Source organism: Sus scrofa, chromosome X (genome assembly GCF_000003025.6).
Source record: "Sus scrofa isolate TJ Tabasco breed Duroc chromosome X, Sscrofa11.1, whole genome shotgun sequence".
Taxonomy (NCBI): domain Eukaryota; kingdom Metazoa; phylum Chordata; class Mammalia; order Artiodactyla; family Suidae; genus Sus; species Sus scrofa.
This window is the reverse complement of record NC_010461.5, coordinates 98046180-98074127: the sequence shown is the minus strand read 5'-3', so window position 1 is coordinate 98074127 and position 27948 is coordinate 98046180. Positions and strand designations below refer to the sequence as shown.

The 27948-nt window shown below is 49.4% G+C and overlaps 1 protein-coding gene across 16 annotated transcripts in view; it reads left to right on the top strand.

The window, feature by feature from the left end:
• SEPT6 (septin 6) overlaps window positions 1–27948 on the top strand; it is a 72871-nt gene that overhangs the window by 31955 nt on the left and 12968 nt on the right. For all 16 annotated transcript variants that reach the window (XM_021080249.1, XM_021080248.1, XM_013986373.2 and 13 more), the window contains 5 exons: window positions 9790–9976; window positions 13072–13233; window positions 19730–19826; window positions 23378–23546; window positions 27509–27641. In XM_021080249.1, coding sequence (XP_020935908.1) covers window positions 9790–9976; window positions 13072–13233; window positions 19730–19826; window positions 23378–23546; window positions 27509–27641 — 748 coding nt within the window. The remainder of the gene's footprint in view (window positions 1–9789; window positions 9977–13071; window positions 13234–19729; window positions 19827–23377; window positions 23547–27508; window positions 27642–27948) is intronic.

Sequence of the window (27948 nt, the reverse complement as noted above, 5' to 3'; positions counted from 1 at the left end):
CAGTGGGATTAAAAACAAATTCTAAAAATATGAGGAGAAAATAGAGGGGAGTATTTTTATAACTTTGCGGGTAGAGAAGGCTTTTTTAATCGTGACACAACATCCAAAGTCATAGAAGCAAAGACATTTAAATTCATTAAAATTTCCAAAAAACCCTTTGTCTTGTGGTTGAAAAATGTTGCCTGCCATATCCATAAGCAAAGGATGTTGCAGCCATCAAGCGTTTAGCCACAGCAGCCACCCACAGTGGTGTGCCCTGAGGGGATGTAGGAAGGAGAAAAGCAAGATGCTGGCCCTTGGTAGTCAAGGTGCCTATCAAAGAATTGATTTCAATGAACCCAGACTCTTGCCTCTTCCCATACTCAGAAAAATGCTAAATTCATTAACTTGAGATGCCTGGTTTTCTCTAATTAACAGCAATCTTTTGATGTTCTGACTACCTGGGTTTTTTTTTTTTTTTGCAAAACTCCTATATTTTGCAAAAAACACATTTGCAAAAAATATTTTGTCCACCAGATAAAACATTATTCTCAACTTTTAGGCTGTGCATTTTTTTTTCAGTCGACTGTCTGTTGAAAGATACCATAAACAAAAGTAAAAACAAAGTACAGGAGGTCCCGTCATAGCGCCGCAGAAACGAATCCGACTAAGAACCATGAGGTTGAGGGTTCCATCCCTGGCCTCCCTCAGGGGGTTAAGGATCCGGCATTGCCGTGAGGTGTGGTGTAGGTTGTAGACGCGGCTCGGATCTGGTGTTGCTGTGGCTGTGGTGTAGGCCGGCAGCTACAGCTCCGATTAGACCCCTAGCCCGGGAACCTCCATATGCTGCAGGTGTGGCCCTAAAAAGACAAAAAGACAAAAAAAAAAAAGTACAGATGAGGAGAAAATATTTTCAACCTGTATAGCAGACAAAGGATTTTTCTAAAAAGAGCTTCTACAATGCAATGAGAAATAAGCAGGTACTGAACCTGAGAAATGAAAATGATTCATCAACATATGAAATGATCATCTCTCAACTTCATCAGTGATTAAGGAAATGCAAAATGAAACAGTGAAGTATTTTTTAAATCAGATTTGCAAAAATAAAAGATAAAAATGTACTATCTGGGAGTTCTCGTCATGGCACAATGATAATGAACCCGACTAGTATCCATGAGAACACGGGTTCGATCCCTGGCCTCGCTCAGTGGGTTAAGGATTCAGCGGTGCCATGAGCTGTAGTATAGGTTGCAGATGCACTTGGATCCCAGGTTGTGGTGGCTGTGGTGTAGGCCGGCAGCTGCAGCTCTCATGCGACTGCTAGCTTGGGAACTTCCATGTGCCGTGAGTGTGGCCCCCCAAAAAAACAAAACAAAGTACTATCCATTAACACCTGGTAATTTCATTCATGTTAGTGGGAGTGTAAACTGATATAGATTTTTTAAAATAGCAGATTTTAACATTTTCAATGTGAATATCTTATCCAGCAGGTCCACCTTGAGGTATGCAGTCCAGAGAAACAGTTGCACACGTTCATTAAAAGCATACAACAAGAATGTCCACTGCAGCACTGGTTATGGAATAAAAAAATTTTTTAAACACTCTAAATTTCCACAAACAGGGCAACGAAATGAGCTGCATGGTACAACCATACCGTGGAATTGTATTTGGCAGTGTAAAAGAGTGGGTTAGATCGCTACACACTCACCTAAATATGTTAAGTGAAAAAAAGAAGTGGAAGAATGATTTGCAGATCATGATGCCGTTTGTGTAAATCTTCCCCTCCCCCCCCAATCAAACTTCTCTCTCTCTCTCTCATTTCACAGAGGCCTAGAAAAAAGTCTGCAAGGATAATCAACAAACTGAAAATAGTAGTTACCTCTGAGAAAGGGAGATTAAGTATATGTATTGCTTACATAATTAAAAATAAATTTTAAAGGGGTTCCCGTTGTGGCTCAGCAGTTAACGAACGTGACTAGCATCCATGAGGACGCAGGTTTGATCCCTGGCCTCACTCAATGGGTTAAGGATCCGGCATTGCTGTGAGCTGTGGTGTAGGTCGCAGATGTGGCTCAGATCTGGCGTTGCTGTGGCTGTGGCGTAGGCGGATGGCTACAGCTTCAATTCGACCCCTAGCCTGGGAACCTCCTTATGCCGAGGGTACCGCCCTAGAAAGACAAAAAGACAAAAATAAATAAATAAATAAATAAATTTCAAGGAGTGCCCTTGTGGCTCAGTGGGTTAAGGATCCAGTGTTGTCGCTGCTCTGGTATGAGTTTGATCCCTGGCTTGGGAATTTCCGAATGCCTTGCGGTGGGGGGAGCAATTTTTTTTTTTAAAGAGTTGAAACAATATAAAAGGAAGCAGAAAAATTGAGTGTAGACTGCTCCTTTAAAAAGCTTTTCTGGGGAGTTCCCGTCGTGGCGCAGTGGTTAACGAATCCGACTAGGAACCATGAGGTTGCGGGTTCGGTCCCTGCCCTTGCTCAGTGGGTTAAAGATCCGTCGTTGCCGTGAGCTGTGGTGTAGGTTGCAGACGCGGCTCGGATCCCGCGTTGCTGTGGCTCTGGCGTAGGCCGGTGGCTACAGCTCCGATTCAACCCCTAGCCTGGGAACCTCCATATGCCGTGGGAGCGGCCCAAGAAATAGCAACAACAACAAAAGAAAGACAAAAAGACAAAAAAAAAAAAAAAAAAAAAAAGCTTTTCTGGGAGTTCCCATCACAGCTCAGTGTAAACGAATCTGACTAGTATCCATGAGGCCGCAAGTTCAGTCCCTGGCCTCGCTCAGTGGGTTAAGGATCGGGCATTTCTGTGGCTGTGGTGTAGGCCAGCGGCTGTAGCTCCAATTGAACCCCTAGCCTGGGAACCTCCATATGCCGCAGGTGTGGCCCTAAAAGACAAATAAATAAATAAATAATAAAAAAAATAAAAAGCTCTTCTGAGCTGAAAAAGATAAAGCAGTGTCTAGAGGGAGGCATGGAGGTCTTGGGTGAATTTTATGAGGATAAGAGAGATGATGAGGAAGAAATACAACACATAGTAATCAAATCGATGAGAGAGGATCTAGTTCAGTTTATAAAATACTAAATATCTACTCTGGGCCAGGTACAGTGTGATATGCCAGGGCCACTAAGAAATAATCTAGTTAAGGAGCTTGCATTTTAGTAGAGGGGTCAAATATATATACACATGCTACAAAATGTGGTAAGTACAGGAGCGGGGGGTGGGGGTGGGGGTGTGGTGGGGGACTGAGGGAACAGGAAGAGCAGCAATTGGCCAAGCCCGGTGGTGGGCATATAGGGTAGAGGTTGCTGAAAAGGCAGAGCAGCTGATCAGGAATGGCTGGGCTAAGTCTTGAAGTTTTGCAGGATGAGTACAAGGGAGCCAACTGGCTTATTGTGGGTATTCAGTACACGTTTGTTGAATGAATGAATGATGTAGACATTGATGGGGAAAATAAAGAAAACACTTCTAACTTTTCATCATTTAAAACTGAAAATATCCAAAACACAGATGTAGAAAACAATCATAGGGTTACCAAAAGGGGAAAGGGCAGGGGAGGGATAAATTAGGAATTTAGGGTTAACAGCTACACACTACTGTATATAAAAGAGATAAACAACAAGGACCTACTATATAGTACAGGGAATGATACTCAAAGGGATTGTCATGTCTTTTTAAAGGCCTATAGGAAGTTGGAGGCCATGAACTTGGCTTCAGAGACCCAAAGTTCTGTGATTGCTTCTAGCCAACTTCAGAAGCAGGGGTGTAGGAACTGAGAGCAGATCCTGAAATTTATTTATCACCACAGTTTTGCTAAGTAAGGAGGGTGGAGGGCAGGGGTGCGATGGGAGATGAGTTGATAAGAGAGTGATTCTGATGGTCAGTTATGGTCATCAGCCTGGGCTCAGAAGGAGAGGGAGCCAGGAGGGGGCTGATGGCCTGGGAGATAACAGAGAGGTCAAGGTACCAGAGGACCCTATGAGGTGAAAGATCAGGTTTAGACGGATCGAAGGCATAGGAGAGCTGGAAAGATGTGAGGTGGTGGTCAGATAGTGGTGTGTTAGAGGCTGTCTTGGGAGAAGCTGGTCTGGCTCATGGCGAGGTGTGTAGGTGGCTGAAGTAGAGGGGGCTGAAGATGGGTGAAACTGAGACAATCAAAGAAAAAGAGGCTGAGGGTCGATGGGCTGTGCACAAGCACAGTGCGGTCACCCAGAAAGAGAAGAAAGAGTGTAGGTCAGGTGCCACTTGAAGAGGATGGAACAGGTCTCAGTTGAAGAAAGCTGTTTGACATTGAGGTAGGAGAGTGGTGATCTAGAAATAGCGCTGAGGAGCTACCGGAATGCCCACCACACTCAGCCTGAGGTGCACAGGTTGTGGGGGAAGGAGCCTACACGGGAGCAGGCTGCCAGGGAATGGGGCCCTCGGGGAGAGCTAGGTTTCCAGTAGGATGAAGACGCGGATGATATAGGGCCATCACCTCTCAACCTTTCATGTTGCCTATGGGCCACTGAGGCTCTTGATGAAATGTAGAGTCTGGGAGTTCCCGTTGTGGTTCAGTGGTTAACAAATCCAACTAGGAACCATGAGGTTGCGGGTTCAATCCCTGGCCTCGCTCAGTGGATTAAGGATCCGGCGTTGCCGTGAGCTGTGGTGTAGGTCGCAGAAGCGGCTCGGATCCCGCGTTGCTGTGGCTCTGGTGTAGGCCGGTGACTACAGCTCCGATTGGACCCCTAGCCTGGGAACCTCCATATGCCGCAGAAGCGGCCCTAGAAATGGCCAAAAGACCAAAAAAAAAAAAAAAAATGTAGAGTCTGATCCTGTGGGTCTGGGTGGGAGGCTGGAGAGTCTGCATCTCTAACGAGCCTTCAAGTGATGCTAGTGCTGTTGGTTCAAGGACCACACTCTGAGTGGCAGAGAGGTAGGATGTTTTGTTTATCAAGGCGCAGGGGTTTCAGAGGGCCCAGTGGACATGTTTTTGAGGGCAAGCTCTAGGAAATGAGTCCATGAGGACAGAGCCCAGTAGCGATGAGGGCGGAGGGAAGAAGTGACTGGGAGGATGGAGTGATTAGCTAGAGTCACTCTAGGCACTGTTCCAGGGGACTCAACCTTATGATGTCTTGGCTTTGATGCCTGAGATGGTGCTGTTCAAGTACAGTGTCTATGACCGGGCCTTACGGGTTCCCAGCTGGGGAGCTTCTGATAGCTGTGCTTGCCCCCAGGACTGGCACGTGGGGGAAGCAGACTGGGCTGACTTCCAGGTGTCTGGGACACATGATAGGAGATAGTGATCACCGAGGCCGTGGCAGTGAGACCACACGGGGATGGTGGGCACGTGATGTGTAGAATGACAACAAAAGATGGTTCAGGATGGAACCTAAGAGATAGGCCGAGACTTTAAGTCAAGGTGCGTGGGAAAGAAGAGTTTTTACAGAGGTAGGAGCTGATGTTGGCTTGAAGGCAGAGGACAGGGTTTCAAGAAGGGACCGGTCAACATTATCAAGAAAGGTGACAATTGAAAGGTATTCATTGAAAGGTCAACTTATTATTTTTCTTTTCTTTCTTTTTTTTTTTTTTTTTTTTTTTTTGTCTTTTTGCTATTTCTTGGGCCGCTCCCACAGCATATTGAGGTTCCCAGGCTAGGGGTCAAATCGGAGCTGTAGCCGCCAGCCTATGCCAGAGCCACAGCAACATGGGATCTGAGCCGCATCTGCGACCTACACCACAGCTCACGGCAACGCCAGATCGCTAACCCACTGAGCAAGGGCAGGGACTGAACCCGCAACCTCATGGTTCCTAGTCGGATTCGTTAACCACTGCGCCACGATGGGAACTCCTTATTTTTCTATAATATCTCTGTTTAGGAAACCCAATATAATCAATGTTGAAAGACAATTCTAATGAATAATAAATTCAGTAAGTTAGCCAATTTCAAAATAAACGTGCAGAAACCATAGACGTCTTATCACCTCACAGTAACCAATTAGAAAACATTATGGAGAAGTTCTCATTGCGGCACAGTGGGTTAAGGATCTGGAATTGCTGCAGCTGTAGTGAGGTTGCAGCTGTGACTCAGATTCAGTCCCTGGCTCCAGAACTTCCATATGCCACGGGTGTGGCCAAAAAAAAAAAAGAAAAAAAAACAACATCATGAAACAGAAGACCCCATTCACAGTAAAAACAAACTCCTTCCTACAAGATGCTATGTATCTGTCCTTTTTTACCTTGCTTGCTTCATCTCTCATTCTTTTTTTTTTTTTTTTTTTTTTTTTTTGCTTTTTTTTAGGGCCACAGCCACAGCATGTGGAGGTTCCCTGGCTAGGGGTTGAATCAGAGCTACAGCTGCTGGCTCACAGCCACAGCAACACGGGATCTGAGCCACATCTGTGATCTATACCACAGCTCACAGCAATGCTGGATCTTTAACCCATAGATCGAGGCCAGGGATTGAACCCTAGTCTTCATGGATACCAGTCGGGTTTGTTACTGCCGAGCCACAATGGGAACTCCCATCTTTCATTATTCTTCTGCTGTTGTTTTTTGTTTTGGCCATGCCTGCAGCAAGTCAAAGTTCCAAGGCCAGGGATCAAACCCATACCACAGCAGTGACAACTCTGGACGCTTGACCTGCTGCTGAGCCACAAGGGAACACCCTGCATTGTTTTTATTGAGGTGAAATTCACATACCATAAAATTATCTATTTTATTTATTTATTTATTTATTTGTCTTTTTGCCTTTTCTAGGGCCGGCTCTCGCGGCATTTGGAGATTCCCGGGCTAAGGGTCTAATCAGAGCTGTAGCCCGGCCTACACCAGAGCCACAGCAACCTGGGATCTGAGCCGCGTCTGCAACCTACACCACAGCTCACGGCAACGCCGGATCCCCAACCCACTGAGCAAGGCCAGGCATCAAACCCGCAACCTCATAGTTCCTAGTCCGATTCATTAACCACTGCGCCACGATGAGAACTCCAAAATTAGCTATTTTAAAGTGACAAGCCGGGTAACAATTCGGTGGCATTTAGTACATTCACAATATTGTGCAACCACCACCTCTGTTTGGTCCCCAGGCAGTCTCATCACCCCAAAAGGAAACACATTAAACAATAACTTCCCACTTCCTTCTCCCCTCCGCCTCCTGTAACCATTATTCTATTTTCTGTCTGTATGATTTTGACTATTCTAGATAGCTCATAGAAGGGGAATCATGTACTCTCTGTCCTTTGGTGTCTGGCCTTTCACTTAGCTTGATGTTTTCAAGGTTCATCCACGTGCCACATGTATCTGAATTTTCCTCCTTTTAATGGCTGAATAATATCTCGTCGTATGAGATTCCACACTTTGTGTATCAGTTGATGGACATTTGAGTTGTTTCCACCTTTGGGCAATTGTGCCTAGTTTACTGTTCTTCCTTCACTTACTACTTCTATTCATCAAACTAGTTTCTGCCTAAGGACAATGACATTTGTTATTCCCTCTGCCTGGAATACTCTTCTCCCTGATTCTCCATGACACCATCATTCTCATCCTCAAAGCTCAACAGTCACATCCTCAGCGATGCCTTCCATGATCATTGTACCTAAAACAGCTGAAGTTCCTGAGCTAGGGATCAGACCTGTGCGACAGCAGTGACAACTGCCAGGTCCTTAACCCACTGAGCCACAAGGGAACTCCTGTATCTTTAATTTTGCACTTATATGAGATGATGGTTGATTACTAAAGTTATTGTGATCATCACTTTGTGATGTATGTAAATCAAAACACTATGTTGTATACTTTATTATTATTTTTTGTCTTCTTGTCTTTTTAGGGCTGCACCACGGCATATGGAGGTTCCCAGACTAGGGATCCAATTGGAGCTGTAGCCACTGGCCTGTGCCATAGCCACAGCAATGCCAGATCTGAGCTTCATCTTCGACCTACACCACAGCTCACAGCAACGCCCGATCCTTAACCCACTGAGTGAGGCCAGGGATCAAACCCACAAACTATGGTTCCTAGTCAGATTCATTTCCACTGTGCCACCAGGGGAACTCCCTATGCTGTATACTTTAAACTTATATAGTGCTGAATGTCAATTATATCTCCATAAAACTGGAAGGTTAAAAAAAAGGAAAATGCAGAAAAAAGGGAAAAAATGAATAAGACAAAGATGAGTTATCCATTTAGCATGAGTCTAAACCAAATCCTTTTGGTTGACTGGTTGACTTGGCTGATCTGACACTGCAATTCTTCGGAGACTAAGAGCCAGGGGCATCAGCAGAAAGATAGGCTGAGGGTATCACTAAAGATTCAGAGGGAGAAAAACTAAAAATGCATTGTTTTCTTTCCTCCTTTGATACCTTTTGTAGAGTAAAAAAAAAATGAAGTAAAAAAGTTATGTAATAGAGGAAAAAGTGAAGCAGTGCCAAAATTAGATCATTCAAATAAGGCAGTCATCTGAAAATTAATTAGGTAAACCTAGGGATGTATCGCCCCACCCCTCACTCCTAATTCTTCAGGAACCTTCTAAGGATTCATGCAACCAAGAGATTCTTTGATGCTATTACCCGTCAGAACAATGTTTGGCTCAGAGGGATCAAAGGAAGAAAGAAAGGACTGTATTTTTAGATTCTCCTCTGGGGCTCCAGAGGTAGCCTGCACCCGGCTCTCTCCTCTGTATGTAGCTCTCAGAATCGAGAATTCTGTGATTCTTTTTTTAAAAGCTATTTTCCCTTCTCTACTAGGGGGAATCTTTCAAAAAGGCTCAGGTTGGGGGCTGCTGCAGGTGGGAGGCCTTGGCTGAGCCCGGCTCCTCCTTGGATCGTGTTCGCTTCAGCAGTGTAATCTGCAGACTCACGGTCCCAGGCCGGATGACAAACTTCTTCCAGCTGGAAGGGAGGAAGCCCAGGATGGAGAGGCCACGAACAGACAGGGAGATGAGAACAGAGGCAGGGCTGCGGCTAAGCTGACCTACTTAGAAAGAGGCTGCAGGGGTGGCAGAATGGCCTGGGAGAGAAGAGAGAAGCTTCCCAGGACAGGGAGGAGCAGAAGACTGACTCTTGGCTAGGACTCCCTGGCGAGACTTGGAGCTGCAAAGGAGAGCTGTGCACAGGGACTCAGGGAGCCTGGGGCGGGGTGTGCCACGTGGGGAGCCCCCCGAACCCGGATAGACTGAGCAGAACCCATCGCGTTCTGGCGAGGCTCTCCCAGCAGTGGGTCAGGGAGAGGTCCTGACCACCACTGGGTCCCCAGTTTGCATATTAGGCACTGCAGGTGGAGACACAGGGAGCAGAGACATGGGCCCAGCCAGGAGCACAACTGGCCCACGCACAGATACTGCCAGGGGTCCCACACTGCATCAGGGCCTGTGGGGGCAAAGAAGTGCCCTTGGCGTCCCCGCCCTTCACCAGAACACAGTCCTTGAGGGAACTCTAATTCTTGCCAAGCAACAGTAAGCGATCCAGGAGCGTGATTCTTTTGTATGCTCCTGAGTCGCCAAAGGGATTTCTGCCATGATTGGGGAATTATGGAGGAGAAGGGCATTCATCCGAGCTCCAGGGTCTGGGAGGGCAGGGTCAGGATGAGAAGAGAGACCTGGGCGTTCCAGAGAGAAAACATACTCTTTGGGGGTACGGTCGGCTCACCTAGGGACCAAAGAGGTGGTCAGTCTGACGGGACTGGAGACCCACTGAGAGGCAGTGGAGAAATCCAGCTGGCTGGGGACAGTCAGGTTACCGAGGGCATTTGAACCTTGTGAAGGAGTTTAGAAACCTAGCAACATCCAGGTTTTTGAAGTGGCCTGGCCCTTTCCGTCCACTCCCCTTCAGCTACAAGCCCATCGTGGAATTCATCGACGCCCAATTTGAGGCCTATCTGCAGGAGGAGCTGAAGATCCGCAGGGTACTGCACACCTACCACGACTCCCGCATCCACGCCTGCTTGTACTTCATCGCCCCCACGGGTCACTCCTTGAAGTCTCTGGACCTAGTGACGATGAAGAAGCTGGACAGTAAGGTAGGGAGGCAGGGGCCGGGGTGGGTGGGCAGCAGGGCACGTGGGGCTCCCTCTCCCTGGTCTCTTGGGTGGTGCGGATGCCAGAATCCAGCAGAGGCTGTGGTGTCCTAATCCTCCTCTTCATCCTTGTCCCTCCGTGCAGATGGGGTTCATGGATCCAGCAGCTGAGTCGTATGCTTTGTGATGTTTGCCCAGCACTGGCCATGAGTCTGCCCCGAGCTGTCTTTCTGCCCTGATCCCTCTTGGGCACAAAGGTGGTTACAAGCAAGATGGCTGCCCGGGTCTAGGGGCTCAGGCTTTGGCAATGGGAAAGCGTTTTTCCTTTGTCCCGGTGTTAACTGGCCTGTACCAGAATCAAACATGCAGACTTGATCTGCACTGTTACTATTCTTATCATCAATGATAATTTTTATCAAAGCAGCTCACATTTGTTCAACCCTCATCATATGTCACCACTGTACAGGTACCTCATGGAGTATCTCACTGAATCCTCACAGCAACCCCGTAGGGCAAACACTATCATTATCCCCCATTTTATAGAAGAGAAAACTGAGGCTCAAAGAGGTGAGGTGCCCCACCCATTGTCATAGAGCCAGCTCTGGGTGGAGCCTAGATTTGAACTCAGATCTGTGGCACCAGGTTCTATCACCTCCATACCCAAGAAGGACAGCTGTAGGAATCAGGCATGTCCTGTTTTAAGAGATATTGAACAATGCAAGTTCCGCATCGGATATAAATTAGACAGTGATTCTTCGTGTTAAAGGATTATTGGTTTTCCCATCTTGGCGCAGCAGAAATGAATCTGACTAGGAACCATGAGGTTGTGGGTTCGATCCCTGGCCTCACTCAGTGGGTTAAGAATCCGGCGTTGCCATGAGATGTGGTGTAGGTCGCAGATGCGGCTCGCATCCTGCGTTGCTGTGACTGTGGTGCAGGCCGGCGGCTATAGCTCCGATTGGACCCCTAGCCTGGGAACCTCCATATGCCGTGGGTGCGGCCCTAAAAAGATAAAAGACGAAAAAACTAAAACAAAAACAAAAACAAAAAAACCTAAAAAAAAAAAGGATTATTGGTTGTGCAAAAGAATTGACCACAAGATTCTTTAAAAAGCCTAATAACTAGTACATTTCCCCCCTAACATTTCATATGTGTCTGGCACTGTGAGGAGTACTTTATATGCATTATTTTTACTTCATCCTTCCAATAATCCAGTGTGGTAGGTAATATTATTATTCCGATGTGACACACTAGGAACCTGAGGCACAGTGAGGTAGCTTGCTCAAGGTCAGATAACTTGTAAGGGGTCTGGGATTCAGGGAATTTATTTTCCAAAAAAAATCTGCTTTATATGCAGTTGTTTAGTAGCACATCCACTACAAAAACTGAGTCTCAATCATTATCAAAATAGGAGCAGTTTCTCATTTTTCGCAGCAGTGAGCTCACTGCCCATGAGTAATGGGCTGCTTGGGAAGTGTCACCCTGCTTGGCATGTCTTGAAGAGGGTCGCAGAGAGCCCTGCAGCCGGTGCCCTGGCAGTGGGCTGAGTTAGGTAGCAGGCTTTGACCTGTGTTTACAGTGTGCCCATGGGGGATGTGGTGAAAAGCAGCAAGAATTGGCCCTGCCTGCTCTGACATCTTGACAAGGGCTTTGACTCCCCACGGCCTGAAGCCGTCAAAGGAGGTGCCTCCAAGGTCCAGTCTATCTTTGACCATCACCTGCAGCGGTGGTGTCAGCTCCTGGAGGCATTCCCAAGGCAAAGTGCAAAGGAGGCAGGATTTGTCTTAAATCTGCAGCTTTTTTCAGGGCCAGAGCACCATCCATGCCCGCGCATTGGAGTCTGCAGGCAGGACCGCCCGTGCTCTCCATGTGAACTTGAGCATAGCTGTGCGCTGTCTCACTAGGGCACGTGTGTTTCAAGTTCCTTCCCCTTCCAGCAGTAAAAGCCTTGTCCCTTCTTGGAGGAATTTCAAGGATCAAGGTTAAGGTGGATTGAACTTTGGGGTGGCAGCAGGTCTTTCTCCTGCTGTCCAAAACTGGGCATTTATGCGTGCTTTTTTTAAACAGAAATTAACCATGAGACTCCTGCAGTATACCTTTTTGGCTAAGTCTCAGGTCAAATTGGGAACAGAGGGTCATTTTCGCCAAAGCAGGTTGGTTCATCAGTGTTTGCTGCCAGAAGGAGGGCCAGGTGTACATCTTCATGGAGCTCTGCCCTCTCTCCCTTCCCACGTGGGTCCCTTTCATGCTGACTGGGGCTAGCCTGCACCGGATGGGTTGGGCCAATTTACTTTAGCAAGGAGTGGCCACCTCTCACTTTGTCTACCGCAGATTCCCAACAGTCAGCTTCCTGCTTCAAATCACCCAAGCCGTGGAGTTCCCGATGTGGCTCGGTGGTTAACAAATCCGACTAGGAACCATGAGGTTGCAGGTTCAATCCCTGGCCTTGCTCAGTGGGTTAGGGATCTGGCGTTGCCGTGAGCTATGGTGTAGGTTGCAGACTCGGCTGGGATCCCGTGTTGCCGTGGCTGTGGTGTAGACCGGTGGCTATGGCTCCGATTGGCCCCCTAGCCTGGGAACCTCCATATGCCGTGGGAGCGGCCCAAGAAATGGCAAAAAGACAAAAAAAAAAAAAAAAAAAACACCCAAGCCGTGACCTTGATAATAAGATATCACACAGCTCGTCAATTTGGATCTGAGCTGGAGGATAGCACATGGTTGAGACTATGGACTTAGGAACAAGGCTGAACTTGGATCTGGATCCCGGTTCTGTTACTCACAGGCTCTGTGGCCTTGGACAAGCTAGTTAGCCTCTCTGTGCCTCAATTTCTCTTTGGTAAAATAGTGGTACTAAGATCTCTTGAGAGGGTTAGTGTCAGGGTGAGTTATGTTAATCTATGTAAAGCCCTTAGTTCGGTGCCCAACACATAGTAAGCATCCACTGCTATTTATTGTATTGCTGTTTGGCTACAGAGGTGGCCAGTCCTAGATCACTGGGTTGAGCTGCTCCCTCTGGCAGCTGGCAGAAGTCCTAGGTCGTGCTGCCATCGGCTGTGGATTGCCAACAGTGATGTCGCTTTTGCCCCTCCCTTCCCTAGGTGAACATCATCCCCATCATTGCCAAATCGGATGCCATTTCTAAGAGTGAGCTAACGAAGTTCAAAATCAAAATCACCAGCGAGCTTGTCAGCAACGGAGTCCAGATCTACCAGTTCCCCACAGATGATGAGTCGGTGGCAGAGATCAATGGAACCATGAACGTGAGTGGGAAGCGCGGGGCTTCAACTTTCTGGCTGTTTGCTCTCACCATCCATCTTGGTGTAGTCACCTCTTGATTATCTGCGTCTCGGGTGTTTGCGAGAAAGAATCCAGAAGCAAACAGCTCCTCTCTGCTCAGAGATGCAGAGATTAATAACTAGAGACAGGAGGCAGTGGGGGGACACAAGCTGACTCCGGCAGCAACTGGAGCAGGGGATTCAGACCTCTCCTTCCATCCCCTCTTTTTTTGTGGGGTGGGGGTGGGGCTGCATCCGTGGCATGAGGAATTCCCCAGCCAGGGATCAAACCTGTGCCGTAGCAGCCACCAGAGCTGCTGCAGTGACAATGCTGGATCCTTAACCCGCTGTGCCACAAGGGGATTCCTTTCCATCTCCTCTTTGATGCTGCTCTGGTCTAGGCCAGGCAGACCACCTGGGAATGCTGGAAAGGCAAGCAGTTTTTGTCTCTGACCAAAGCAATGCCACGACAATTGATGTGGTACAAGAAGACAAGGCTGAAAAGTTGGTTGGCTTCTGAGACTCGAGGTGAATCTGTACTCAGATTCTCAACCCCTCTGCCCCTGGGAGGAAAAAGGACACGTAGCCTCCAATTTGTCTGGTGACCAGAGAAAGGTTATTTTGGAATTTCAGGGTTATGTTTTGCTTTATTAAGTGTGAATGAGTCGAAGGAAAAAAAAAAACACAACCAACCACTTGCCATTTTTCCTCCCCCACTCCCCCTACTAGAGGAATGAGTAATGAAGAAGGCAGGGAGTCAAACATCTCCTCATGCTGCTTTACAATGTGTTGATGCTGTTGCTGAGAAATCTTCAATGTTGTGATTTCAAGGAGACAGCTAATAGCTTGCAGAAAGCCTCTGCTTTGGGAACAGCTTTCTTTTTCTCTGTTGAGAGGCCTCAGTTTTTCCTAATGACATAATGCCTGGGTATAGCCAAACACAGGAAAGCCTGGTAATAAAAGCCATTTTTAGAAAACTTTCCTGCTGCTGCCGCCCCCAAAGTTATCATTACAGCATCAGCCGCCACCTCCTCTGAATTGGCCGACAAATTAGCATAGCGGGCCAGCAAGCCATTGTCTGGTCTACCTTCATGCCCAGCAGTTCGCCTGAGGTGTGTTTGTGAGGAGCCGTCCGCATCATCTTTGTCAAATCTGCAGACCTGGCCCAAGAGTAGAGCTGTGTGGATTGCGGGAGGTGTTGTAGCCTTTCTGACCAGTGAGCATCAAAAAACGAGAAAAAAAAAAAAAAAAGTGGAGTTCCCATTGTGGTGCAGCAGAAATGAATTCGACTAGTATCCATGAGGATTGCAGGTTCCATAACTGGCCTCTCTCAGTGGCCCAGAGATCTGGCATTGCCATAAGCTGTGGTGAAGGCTGCAGATGAGGCTCGGATCTCATGTGGCTGTGGCTGTGGAGCAGGCCGGCAGCCGTAGCTCTGATTCAGCCCCTAGCCTGGGAACCTCCACATGCCTTGGGTGTGGCCCTAAAAAGCAAAAAAAAGGGGAGGGGGTGCTTATCCTCTCCAGCAGTCAGGGCATCTTGATGAAAACTATCTTCGGTCATGACGAGAAAACCTGAAAGGGAGCCTAGTCTGCAGAAAACATTGGAGCCCAGAGAGAAGCATCTTCTGGTGTCACTGGCACTGATTGATGTCTGGAACGTCGGGCCGCAGGTGCCTTCCCAGCCTGGATTCCCTAAGTCGCTAGTCAGCTTTCAGGCTCGGAGTTTGCTTTGCTAAGAATAGATGGGGGCGAAGAGTCCTCAGCAATCTCAGGGCATCACACAAAACGACCTCTCACTATATTGTGGGTCAGGAGTGACAATCCATTTGGGCTCCACTTAGCTCTGGGCCTTTGGTTGAAGCTCCGACAGGCTCCGCCTCAAGGTTGGAAACTTCTCGAGTTACGAAGCAGTGGTTCTCAGCCATGCTGTTTTGGCTGTGGAGGGGTTCTGAGTCCTTTCTTACAAGAGTTCAGAGTGTACCAGGGTTTCATTTTGCAAAGCGACATTTGACTGGTTTCAGGGTTATCCTTAAATAGCATCGCTCAGTGATGGTTTCCTCATGCTCCACCATGCTGTTTGTTTGTTTGTTTTTGGTGGCTGCCCCTACAGCATGTGAAAGTTCCAGGGCCAGGGATCAAACCTCACCACAGCAGCAACCCGAGCCACAGCAGTGACAGTATAGATCCTTAACCCCCTAAACCACCAGGGAACTCCCTCCACCCAGTTATTTTTTAGTGGAACAAGCAGGGGTGGATCACAGCTAGTGTGCCTGACACTGGGCATGCACGGGGCAGTGAGGGGGGGGGTTGTGTGTGTGCATATGAACGCTGTGTGTTACATGTGTTGTGACGGGGGAAAAGGTTAAAACACAGGGGCAGGATGGCTCAGCCTGCAGGCACTGGAATAACTGTGTCAGCCTGGGTCTTCAGATAAAGCCATGGCATGTAAAGCGTCATTCTTAGAGAGCCGAGCTTGGGCGGTTGGAGGAATGGGTGCTGGCTTTTCAATTCTGGATTTGACTCCAACCCCACAGCCTCAGCCACCCCAGCCAATTGTCCTGGGAACCGAATTGGAAGAGTGGAAGAGGCCTCTTGCCCAAGCGGAAAAGACCAGACAGTCATCCCACAACTTCCCCTGGGGATTTTCATGGCAGGAAGTGAGAGTCATGAGGGCTTGGCCTTCCCCTTGGCTGCGGGGTGGCTCTGACACCTTCATTTCAGTTTGAGGAGATGAGAGAGGGGAGGGAGACGTCATGGCATGCCGCTTTCATCCTATGCTCTGAGACCTCTCAAGGTTGTAGACTTCAATGCTGAAAATTGCTATGTTCAATTCAAATGTGGCTCTTTGAATGGTTCAAACCATGGTCAGGGACCAGGGAGTAGGCCTGGTGACTGGACTTGGCTCAGTCAGTTGGCCTGTGAGGTCTTGGGTTTGGTCCCCAAAGAGGCACATGGGCCCAGCGAGAGCACATGGGTGACCAGCAAGGGTCACAGGGAGACCCATAGGCACGAGCCTGTCTTTTCTCCCAAGGCAGCAGTGCCATTTCTATTGTTGGCCCCTGTGTTTGTGGGAATCACCAACAAGGTTTGACTCGAGAGAGAATCAGGCAATGCTGTGGCTCAGTCACTGATAGGAGCCTGGAGTGGAGGCGGGCACAACCAGCAGCTGGATTGGGAAATACTGTGTCCCCACCCCACCTCCAGGAGGAGGCCATGCATACTCAGGGTGTTATCAGAAGAGGAGGAATAAACGGTCCTGACAGTATTTCACCGAGCTAAGGGGAATGGTCACCTAACCTCACCAGTAGAACGGACGTAGTGAAGCCAGAGTGGAATAATTCATGCCAGTTGGATCACTGAACACTTGAAAATGTTCCAAGAGGAATTTAAGGTACATGTGAAGCTGTAAAGGTATTGAGTCTGGGAACAGACTCCCAGGAGTCTTGGGACTAGCTCTCTCTTTTTTTTTTTCTTCCTTTTTTTTTTTTTTTTTTTTTTTTTTTTTTTTTTTTTGGTGTTAGGGCCACACACGTGGCATATGGAGGTTCCCAGGCTAGGGGTCTAGTTGGATCTGCAGCCGCTGGCCTACACCAGAGCCACAGCAGTACCAGATCTGAGCTGCCTCTGCAACCTACACCACAACGGCAACGCCGGATCCTTAACCCACTGAGTGAGGCCAGGGATCGAACCGGAGTCCTCATGGATACTAGTCGGGTTCGTTATTGCTGAGCCACAACGGGAACTCCTCGGGACTATCTTTTGTTGGAGTTTTCTGAGACCAGAGCGCCAGAGGTCTCTTGGGCGAGACAGCGTGAGGCGGAGTCCCCTTAGGAACCTGTCCGTGTATCAGCAGCAGCACTGCCTTTTTGCAGTTCTCCTCCCGGGGCCCTCGTATCCAGTGTCACCCCCAAAGCTGGGGTCGGTTGGAGGGTTTACCTTCTCCCTGCTCTTCCTGACTATTCTGGTTGTCAGAGCCATCAATCACTCCAAAACAGCAGAAAAAGGACCAGAGCTGGCCCCATGATTTCCTGCCCTTTGTGGTTCAAGGTTAGCTAGCTTCTAGCCCTGGGTGGCTGGGAGAAGCGGGCAGCTACAGGGCAGCGTCCTCGCTGCTCCCTGGGAAGATTTGGGCAGGGGGGGTTAGCGACCTGGGCAACTCAGGCAGCTTTTCAGTGCTCCAGTTTTGCAAACCATGGATGGGGTTTATAATAACAGCCCAGTAAGGCTGATGTGGAATCAAATGAAATCTGCCTGGGAGCACTCGGAAGTGGTATTCTTGCATATGCTTATCAGAACAGACTTTGACGCTGGTTACAAAGGCGTGTGCCTTGGGGGCTCTTGGAAGCCTTCTGAAGCTGCCGTGGTGGGGGTGCTGTGTGTTTTAGAGCAGGGAGGGCTAAAATGACAGCAGTTTAAGGAAGAGGGGAAGCAAGTGATCCTGTCATTCTAATTAACAATGTCTTTTGGAGATAAAAATAACAGACCCAAGGGAATACTGACTTTTTTTTTATGCCTTTATTCTCTTCTTGGATTTTTTTCTCTTTTTTGGTTCTTGAGCCCAGAGAAGTACTTTCCACTTCACACGCCCTCCCCCTCCATCACTTTCAGCTGAGAGCCCAGGTTGCGTGGGAATGATACAACTCGGTCTAGCCCTCTGCCATCGCTGTCCCCTCCAGTGACCGGTGCTCTGAGGTCTCTGCAGGAGGGGCAGAAAGTGTTTGGGAGTGGATTTGAAGCTCCTGACATGTCTTGGATCCCTGAGGGGGAATGAATTGTGCCCAGATGACCCCCTTACAGAGCTGGCTTGCAGAGGTCAGAGACGCTCTGGTCCTTAGGCAGGCTTTTTAGGAATTCATTGCCCACCCCCTATTGGTCCATGCGTCACATGCCCAGTGACCCTCTTAACCCTCCCCTACTAGATTTTTTTTTCTGGTCCCTCCCAGGGCATGCGGAAGTTCCTAGGCCAGGGATTGAACCCACACCACAGCTGTAACCAGAGCCACAGCAGTGACAACACCAGATCCTTAACCCCTGAGCCATGAGGGAACTCCGACCTTCCCTTACTGGGACCGATGACACATTTCCCACCTCCATCCCTCGCCCACCTTCCATACCCATAACCCCCTCTTTCCCTCTTTCCTATGTCCCTATTTCAGGGACAGTCATGGGAGTGGGAAGGGGTGGGGGGATACCTGCGATGATCATCCTAGAGCAGCTGAGAGGGTGAAGGGAGAGCTGTCTCAGCTGGACAGCCCCGCCCTGGGGGGCTGAGCAGATGCCCTGACGCTGAGCTCCTGATTGACTTTTTTTTTTTTTTTTTTTTTTGTCTTTTTGCTATTTCTTTGGGCCGCTTCCACGGCATATGGAGGTTCCCAGGCTAGGGGTCGAATCAGAGCTGTAGCCCCCGGCCTACGCCAGAGCCACAGCAACGCGGGATCCGAGCCGCGTCTGCAACCTACAGCACAGCTCACGGCAACGCCGGATCGTCAACCCACTGAGCAAGGGCAGGGACCGAACCCGCAACCTCATGGTTCCTAGTCGGATTCGCTAACCACTGCGCCACGACGGGAACTCCCTGATTGACTTCTGTGCCCTTCCACTCTGGAGAACATTCTTGGGGTGCAGAGCTGGAGGAGAACAGAGAGATAGGATTGGCTGTTGAGCTCAGATTTAAAACACCTCTTACAATCTGGCTTTGCCCAGCCAATTTACCACCCCCCCGGGTTTAGAGTGCTCCCCACATCTGCTGCTCAAGCCCCCCAAAGGGGAGTGGAAGACCGGCAGCGGTGGGTTTTGAAGTCAGAGTCACCCCTAGCTCTGCCTGTTACTATAGTGTGGCTGCTGGCAAGTCACTTGGCCCCTCTGGACCTCAGCTTCCTCTTCTGTAAAATGGAGGAGTTACCGTGTGGCTCAGTGGGTTAAGAACCGGACTAGTGGAGTTCCATCGTGGCTCAGCTGTTAATGAACCTGACTAGCATCCATGAGGATGCAGGTTTGATCCCTGGCCTCGCTCTGTGCATCTCAGTCAGCAGTGTGGTCTCAGTAAGTGCCTGTTCTCCGGGCTCACACTCTGGGGAGGTGGGGGTGGGGGTGGGCAGTGACCCCCCTGGGTTCTCCTTAATCTCTGTCCATACGTAGCCCCCCCTCATCCCACTCACCCATTCTGCAAAGGTGCTTCCCCTCAGCAACTGTGAAGACTGAAGAGCTGGCTAATCTGTGTATCTGCTTATTATTCTGCTTATTTTCTGTCTTTGTTCCCTATGCACTCAGCCACGTCCTTGTTATACCTTCTTGTGTGAATTTCTGAACAGCCAAATCTTGGATGAGGCCTCTTCTCCCCAGACAGCTCAGGAGCTTAAGAAATGCCCCTTGATGATGGCGACAGTGAGGGAACACCGCAGCGGGAGGGCCGAGGCCCCGGAGATGAGCAGCAGCTATACTGGGGGTCGCTCTGAGCCTTTGTCTGCCTCCTGTTTCAGGCCCACCTGCCGTTTGCCGTCATTGGCAGCACAGAGGAGCTGAAGATAGGCAACAAGATGATGAAGGCGCGGCAGTACCCCTGGGGCACGGTGCAGGGTGAGTGAGGAGAGGGGCCTCGTGCAGGATCTCCTGTCTGTCTCCTTGCCTGTCCCCAGCCCCTATGTCCCCAGTGTCTACACATTCGCTCCGCCTCAAACATCCATAGGGGTCGCCGGGGGCAAACTCTGGCTCCGTACCTGGATGCTCTTCGGTGAGCAGGCTCGCTGTGTCTCTAATGGAGAAAGCATTCCCTAAAAGAAAAATAAATGTCCTTGGAGTAAGGTAGCAAGGAGTGTGCAAGAAAGCATGTGTCGGAGTTCCCGTTGTGGCTCAGCAGAAACAAATCTGACTAGCATCCATGAGGATGCAGGTTCGATCCCTGGCCTCGCTTAGAGGGTTAAGGGTCCGGTGTTGCCATGAGCTGTGGTGTAGGTCGCAGACGCGGCTCGGATCCCGAGTTGTAGGCCGGTGGCTACAGCTCGGATTTGACCCCTAGCCTGGGAACCTCCATATGCGGCAAGTGCGGCCCTCGAAAGACAAAAAGATAAATAAATAAACACAAATAAAAAAATTTAGAAAAGAAAGCATGTGTACCCACGTGACTGTACCAGGAGGTGTATAAGAAGGTACAGCAGTGCTATTCATAATAGCAAATAGAAACAACTCAGGTAGCGATGAAAAGTAGATTGGATGCCTTGTGATTGGAACATGATGGAAGACAGTATGAGAAAAAGAATGTATATATTTGTATAACTGGGTCACTTTGCTGTACAGCAGAAATGGACAAAACATTGGAAATCACCTATAATAAAAAATTTGAAAAAGAAGACAACATAAAAAATTTTAATAACTTTAAAAATAGATTGGATGAATTGCAGAATGTTCAAACAATGTGATATGATACAGCAGCCAAAGGGGATGGACTATAGTTGCACCTATAGCAATGCATCTCAGAAACATAATGTTGAGCTAAGTAAATCATAGAAGCATACAGGCTTTGTGATTCCATTTATACAGATTCCAAAAGTAGATACAACTAAACTTTAAAATTCATGCATAAAAAGTAAAACCATAAAGAAAAACAAAGGAAGGATAAAGCCCAAAGTCAGGGAAGCGGTCAACTCTTGGAAGGAAGGAGAGGAATGAGCTCAGGAAGGGACTTCTAGGGGCTGGTGACATTTCACCTGGGCCATGGATACAGGTGCTCATTTTTAAAATTCTGTTTTTTTGGGTTGAGGTTTTTTTTTTTTTTTGAGTTTTAGGGCTGCACCTGCAACATATGGAGGTTCCCAGGTAGGGGTCTAATCAGAGCTACAGCTGCCGCCCTACGCCACAGCAACGCGGAATCCAAGCCATGTCTGCGACCTACACCACAACTCATGGCAACGCCAGATCCTTAACCCACTTGAGCAAGACCAGGGATCGAACCTGCAACCTCATGGTTCCTAGTCGGATTTCCACTGTGCCACGACGGGAACTTCATTTTTTAAAATTCTTGAAATTGTACATTTCAAGCCCTCTTTTGTATGTCTGATTATTTTGCAATTTAAAAACAGGCATATTGCCTACAGGCTCAGGAAAATTCCTTTTGCGGTCCACCTGATGCGTGTTAAGTGAGTTACCCTTGGCGCTGGTCAGTTCAGTGGCTGAAGCAAGGCCCGGGACATTGCCATGAATGGAACAAGTGTCTGGTCCTCCAAGTCTCCAGCTACATGCTGGGTGGTGGATGGCAGGGGCCTGTGTGTAAGACAGTGTCTGGATCACTGGAAACTCCCCCTAGCCACTGAGCAAAGAAACGGAAATGGGGTGGGAAGTTGCCTACGTCGCGTCAAAGGCTGGTGCACTCTGGGACATGCCGGAGACCCTCTTTTCCACGGCTAGGACAACACTGGTTATCAGAGCCGTGCGAGGTTTTGGTCCCCTCTACCATTTGGAACCAGGGATGCTCCTCAGAACACTTGCACATGCTGTCTGGACCGACAGTCCCACCTTGGGAGTGAATTTGGAGCCTGAGAGATTGGCACCTGAGCTGAAATGAGGAGAAGCTAGCAGACGTGGTCCCGATGATGTCATCTGATTCAGACCCCTCCCTCCGCACCCAACCAACACGGGTTTTTTGAAAGTGTTTCTCGTTAAATCGGAGTTCACTGTTCTGAGTGAGAGGAACCGCGCTTCTGGGCCTTGCAGGGGCTTTGGCCTCCCTCCTGACTGGCTGCCAGGGACCACTCTCTGGGATGGAGAAGGAGGCGGTCCTGGGAAGGTGCCTGATGGATATGCCAGTGTCTTCTGGGACTGCGAGGGGCTTTCTCTCCAAGGCAAGGGGTCTTAAGCGAGGGGTTACGTGAGCAGATTGGGGTTTTGGAGAGATTGCGCTGATGACCACAGGGCAGTCTGCTGCAACTCTGCCACCCTGTCATTGCAGACTCCCTCCCAGCCCCCATGACCTTCGCACAGGTGACTGTGCCGGTTCATCATCTCAGACGCCACTGTCCGGACATGGTCTGGCCGGGGTCCTCCCCAGTGCCAGCAAAGTGAGCCGTGTCCAGAGCCACGGGCTAGAGCACTGCTCAGACCTTACCTTCCAACCCAAAGCCCCTTTGCAGGGATTAGGGCCACACCTCTGTCCTTCTTGGCCACTGCCCCAAATGCAGACCTTTGCCGCAGGCTTTTGGAGCAGGGGGCTTATTCACTCAGGCTCCAAAGTGGAGCCCACTCTGTCCTGCTCACCATTGCTGCCATCAGGTCATTATCCACCCTCTAAAAACACCTCTTTTGAACCTTCTACCATCCAGATGGGCCACACCTGTGGTCCACACCCCTCCTGTCACTGTCATTTGTTGATGTCCTAGTTTTTTCCCCTTATTCTTTGGACTTTAGCACCTGCTCGAAGCCTTTGCCTCTCCTTTAGATGACCTGGGTTGGAATCCTAACTTTGCAATCCTAACTTTACAACGTACTAGCTCTGTAACCTTGCCTAAACTCACGGAGACCTTGCAAGGACGAGCACCTTAGCCTGACAAATGCCTAGTCTTCCTTTAAGAGTCATCTTAGGGGTCTGTCACCTCTTTGGTGAAGCCATCATTCTCCCCAGAGTTCTCAGGCCCCCCTTTTCTGGGCTTTCGTTGCACCTTGGCTTTTACTTCCGTGCTGGGCATTTTTGCATTGTCCTGTATTTGTGTATTTCATCTGTTCTTCCACTAAACTGGAAGCTCCTATGAACAGGACTCCATGACTTCGTTTCTGAATTCCCAGTGCCTCATACAATCCCGGAAACAGAGATTCTGCAAGCATTTATCAGACGGGTGGCTACATATGCATTTGCCATGGTCCTAAAAGTGGTGTGGAGCAAGCACTCCTGTGAGTGTCTGATTGGTTGAGGTGCTACTGAAGGTCATCTCAGGTATCTTTATGGTGTTGCAGTTTCCCCTGACTGTCGCCCTTGGAACTTTTTAGTAGCGAAGCCAATTAGGAGGCAAAATCGAGGGCTCTATATACGAAGATCAAAAGGCGATGTCACTGTTAGACAGTTCGCCTCTCTTTTCATCCATTTCTGCTTCTTCGGGCCTTCCTTTCAATGCACTTTCCATACCCCAACCCCTGCTGTGTAGTTGAAAATGAAGCCCACTGCGACTTCGTCAAGCTGCGGGAGATGCTGATCCGGGTCAACATGGAGGACCTCCGGGAGCAGACGCACAGCCGGCACTATGAGCTGTACCGCCGCTGTAAGCTGGAGGAGATGGGCTTCAAGGACACCGACCCTGACAGCAAACCCTTCAGGTAGGTCCCCCCCCCCCAGCCCGGCCCAGCTCAGCTCAGCCCACCAGGGCGTGCGAAAGACTCGCCCTAGGGAATTCACAGGGGAGGCAGGCGCAGGTGCACAAGCCCCGAGCCGCAGGGCTGTCACTAGCCAGTGCCACTTGCCTGTCCCTCCCTGACCCCGGTAAAGTGCGGGCGGGGTAAGCACTGCCGCCCTGATTGTGAGCACAGCCAGGCAGGAGGCGGGGAACTGGGCAAGGCGACAGTTCAGCTGCCACGGGCACACACATGGCAGCTGCAAGCCCTGAACCCGGCCTTGTCCCTCCCCGTGGCACTTCATGCCTGGCGGCTGCCCTACTTTCTTCATCAGGCTCCTGCTGCTCTGTCAAGTTTCCAGTCTATCTTTTTGGCTGAACGTGTGGCATGCAGACGTTCCCAGGCCAGTGATGGAACCTGCACCACAGCAGTGACAACACCAGATCCTTAGCCCACTGTGCCGCCAGGGAGCTCCCCTTAGTCTGTTTTTACTTCCTTCCCCATTATCAAAACCAGATGGAACTAGGTAGCAGTTATTGTTGCACACCTGCTAATGAACTTCTGGCTCTTCGCTCACTGTCCCTAGGGTTCGTGTGGTACAAGTTTTGTTTTGACCACAGAATGTTAATAATCATTGGCATCACCAATCAGAATCTAAGATGCTTTCAGAGAAGAGGACTGGTTTTGTTTTGTTTTGTTTTGTTTTGTTTTTGTCTTTCTGCCTTTTCTAGGACTGCACCCATGGCATATGGAGAGTCCCAGGCTAGGGGTCGAATGGGAGCTGTAGCCTCTGGCCTACGCCAGCGCCACGGCAACGCAGGATCCGAGCCGCGTCTTCGACCTACGTCATGGCAATGCCAGATCCTTAACCCACTGAGCAAGGCCAGGGTTCGAACCTTCAACCTCATGGTTCCCAGTCCGATTCGTCAACCACTGCGCCACCACGGGAACTCCGAGGACTGTTTTTGAAAGCATTGCTTCAAATGCTTTCAAATAACTCTGCTGATGGGAGCTATAAGCATGTGTCTGATCTGTACGCATGATGTGTGATGTGAGCCCCAGGTTGTAAATTACCGTCTGGTGCCCTTTATTGGAGCTCAGATCTCCTTTCAGGAAATGTCAGGCCTCGATAAGCAAAGCAAGTGAGAGGGATGCTTGTGGGCTAAGAAGGCCTTCAAATGGCCTCTGAGATCCCATAGAACCTGTTCATGGCGGAAAGCCAGCCTGGGGACAAAGCATAGCGATTCCTTAGGGGATGCCTGGTTCTGGATGGGTGAGCTCACTCCCCTTCACAGACAGGGGCTACTGGAGCCCCTGGGGTTAGAGGGAAACAGGCTTGTCTCTCTGGTGGTCGTTCCCTTAGCTTTCTCTCTACTTCCTTTAATCTGCCTCTGCTGGGGAAGAGGCGTCATCTGGTCCCGCCCCTCCTCCTTGGCTCCATGCTGACCACCTCTGTTTCCCTGCGTCCCGCTCTCTGCACGCTTTCTCTGCTGGCTCCTTTCCACGGTGCAGGCAGACATCCCCATCCTAAAGAAACTCTCCCTCACTGTGCTCCTTGGCACCAGCCTCTGCCCCCTCGAGGAGTTTGGCTCTGATGGGAAGGAGAAAGAATTGTTCTGTATTTACTGGCTCCTGCCCCCGCTACGCCACTGAATGAAGGTAACTCTCTCCAAGGTCGGTCACGTACTCATGGCCAAGTCCAGTGTAGCATCTTTTTTGTTTGATCGTCCTCCCGCTGCCTCCTTCCTGCAGTTCCCTCTGCTGTTGGCTTTTCTAGCGCAAGTGCAGCCGGTTTAGTCCTCTCTGGAGCGCTACTCCTCAGCCTCCTTCATTTCACTCAGCCTGTTCCTTTACAGGTTCTTTCCTCGGACCTCAGCCCCTTTCACTCTCTGTTTTCTTTGAGGCTGGTTCTTTCTACTCTCACCGTCCTAATTACCACCTAGAAATAGATGACTCCCAAGCGAACATCTTACTTTTGAGCTCCAAACCCAGTGATCCCACTGCTTACTGGATATTTTCACTTGTTTATTTATTTATTTATTTTAATTTTTTGTTTTTGTTTTATTTTCATTTTTTTAATTCCTTTTTTTTTTTTTTTGGTGTTTTGTCCTTTTAGGGCTGCACCTGTGGCATATGGAGGTTCCCAGGCTAGGAGTCAAATTGGAGCTACAGTTGCCGGCCTACACCACAGACACAGCAACGCGGGATCTAAGCCGTGTCTGCAACCTACGCCACAGCTCATGGCAACGCCGGATCCTTAACCCACTGAGCAAGGCCAGGGATTGAACCCAAAACCTCATGGTTGCTAGTCGGATTCGTTTCCGCTGCGCCACAACGGGAACTCCCCAAATTCCTTTTATTTATTTATTTTGGATATTTGCACTTGGCCATCCCACAGAGGATGTACCTGAAATTCAAGGTGTCTAAAATTCCTTTTTTTTTTTTTTTTTTTGGTCTTTTTGCCATTTTCTTGAGCCGCTCCCTTGGCATATGGAGATTCCCAGGCTAGGGGTCTAATCGGAGCTGTTGTCACCAGCCTACGCCACAGCCACAGCAACACCAGATCCAAGCCACGTCTGCGACCTGCACCACAGCTCATGGCAACACCGGATCCTTAACCCACTGAGCGAGGCCAGGGATTGAACCCGCAACCTCATGGTTCCTAGTCGGATTCGTTAACCCCTGAGCCACAACAGGAACTCCCGCTGTCTAAAATTCAATTCATCTCTTTCCCTCTTCAACATACCCCTTCCCCAGTGTTCCCTGTCACAGTCCCTGGCGCACCCCCGCCCCCCAGTCTGGTTGCCCAGGTCAAAAAAACCAGAATCATCTTGGACTCCTGCCACATCCTGCGAGTTCTGCTTCCCTCACTGGTCTCCCATTTCCCCCCTTCCCTCTCAGCCTTCACGTTAACATCTCGTCATTTCTTACTTGGATTGTTGGAAAGTCCATCCTTCACAAAACACCCAGAGTGATCTTTCCCATTTTCGAATCGTATCACATCAGCCCGGCTTATAACCTTTGCAGTCAAGGAGTTCCCTCGTGGCTCAGTGGGTTAAGGACCTTGCGTGTCACTGCAGCACCTCAGGCTGCTCCTTTGGAGCAGGTTTGATTCCTGGCCCGGGAACTTCCACACGAAATAGGTGCAGCCAAAAAAGAACCCCGCAGTCAATAAAACGTCTAAGTCTTAACATGGCATCCAAGGCCTGCTCTCTCCTACTACCCCAGCCCCGGGGGACCGTGCCTGACTCCCCAGCTGTGCCATTCCTTCTCCACCTGTGCCTTTCCACAGGCTGCCCTCTTCAGAGCACACATCCTCTTCCTCTTCACCAGGCTAACTCCTATTTCTTCACAACTAAGTCCAGACTGAGGGCAGGGAGACTTAACCCCGGCATCTCCCACTAGACTGTGAGTTCCTTCATGGCTCTAGATATTGCGTGACTAGCGTGCTGTCACCTGATCCTGTGTCCAGCACATGGGGGAATCTCATCACGTGCCTGTTGAAATCATTCACTAATGGGATCCGTTTCAGAGCCAGGACCTGGCAGCATAGTGCAGTGAAAGGACCTAGATTATGAGACAAGAGACCCAGCATCTGGTCCCAGCTCTGCCGCTAGCTGTGTGATCTTCAGCTGGTCACTTCACTTCTCTGAGCCTGTTTCCTTATCTGTTAAATCAGGGTATAGAAACAGATGTGCTAAGCCTCTCCCAATTCCAAACAGCTCTCTGGTTTCCCAGGGCTGCCCCATTCCTCTCCCCCAGCACCCCATGACCATGCTATCACGTGTGCCAAGCCAGGTGGCCACACCTTTGTGGTTCTGCTTTTGTGTGTCTCCCAGAATTGAGGGAGGGAGAATGGGGAAACCCAGCGAGGATCACGGGGGGCTTGTTTTGATCGAACAGGAGCCATTCCAAAAGCAGGGGAAATAACCCGACCACGTGTGCAGTTTACAGGAGACGTATGAGGCCAAAAGGAATGAGTTCCTAGGAGAGCTCCAGAAAAAGGAAGAAGAGATGAGACAGATGTTCGTCCAGAGAGTCAAAGAGAAAGAAGCTGAACTTAAAGAGGCAGAGAAAGAGGTAAATGTGAGCCTGTGTGCGTGGTGGGAAGAAAAAGGCAGCTGAACTTGGGCAAGACAGAGATTTCTGCCCCGAGACAGGAGCGGGGGAGTCTTAAGCAGCCTCTGGGCAGGGATGGGGCACACAGTATCTGTAGCCCAGCCTTAGCTGGCACAGAGGCAGCTGCAAGATCCGGATCTTCTTGATCCCTCATTCCCCAAGGCCCAGAGGTTTTTTCCTTCTCTGTCATTTAATTCTATAGAGCCGCACTGTCCCATATGGTAGCGGCTACCCTGTGTGACCATTTAAATTTAAATGAATTGAAGTT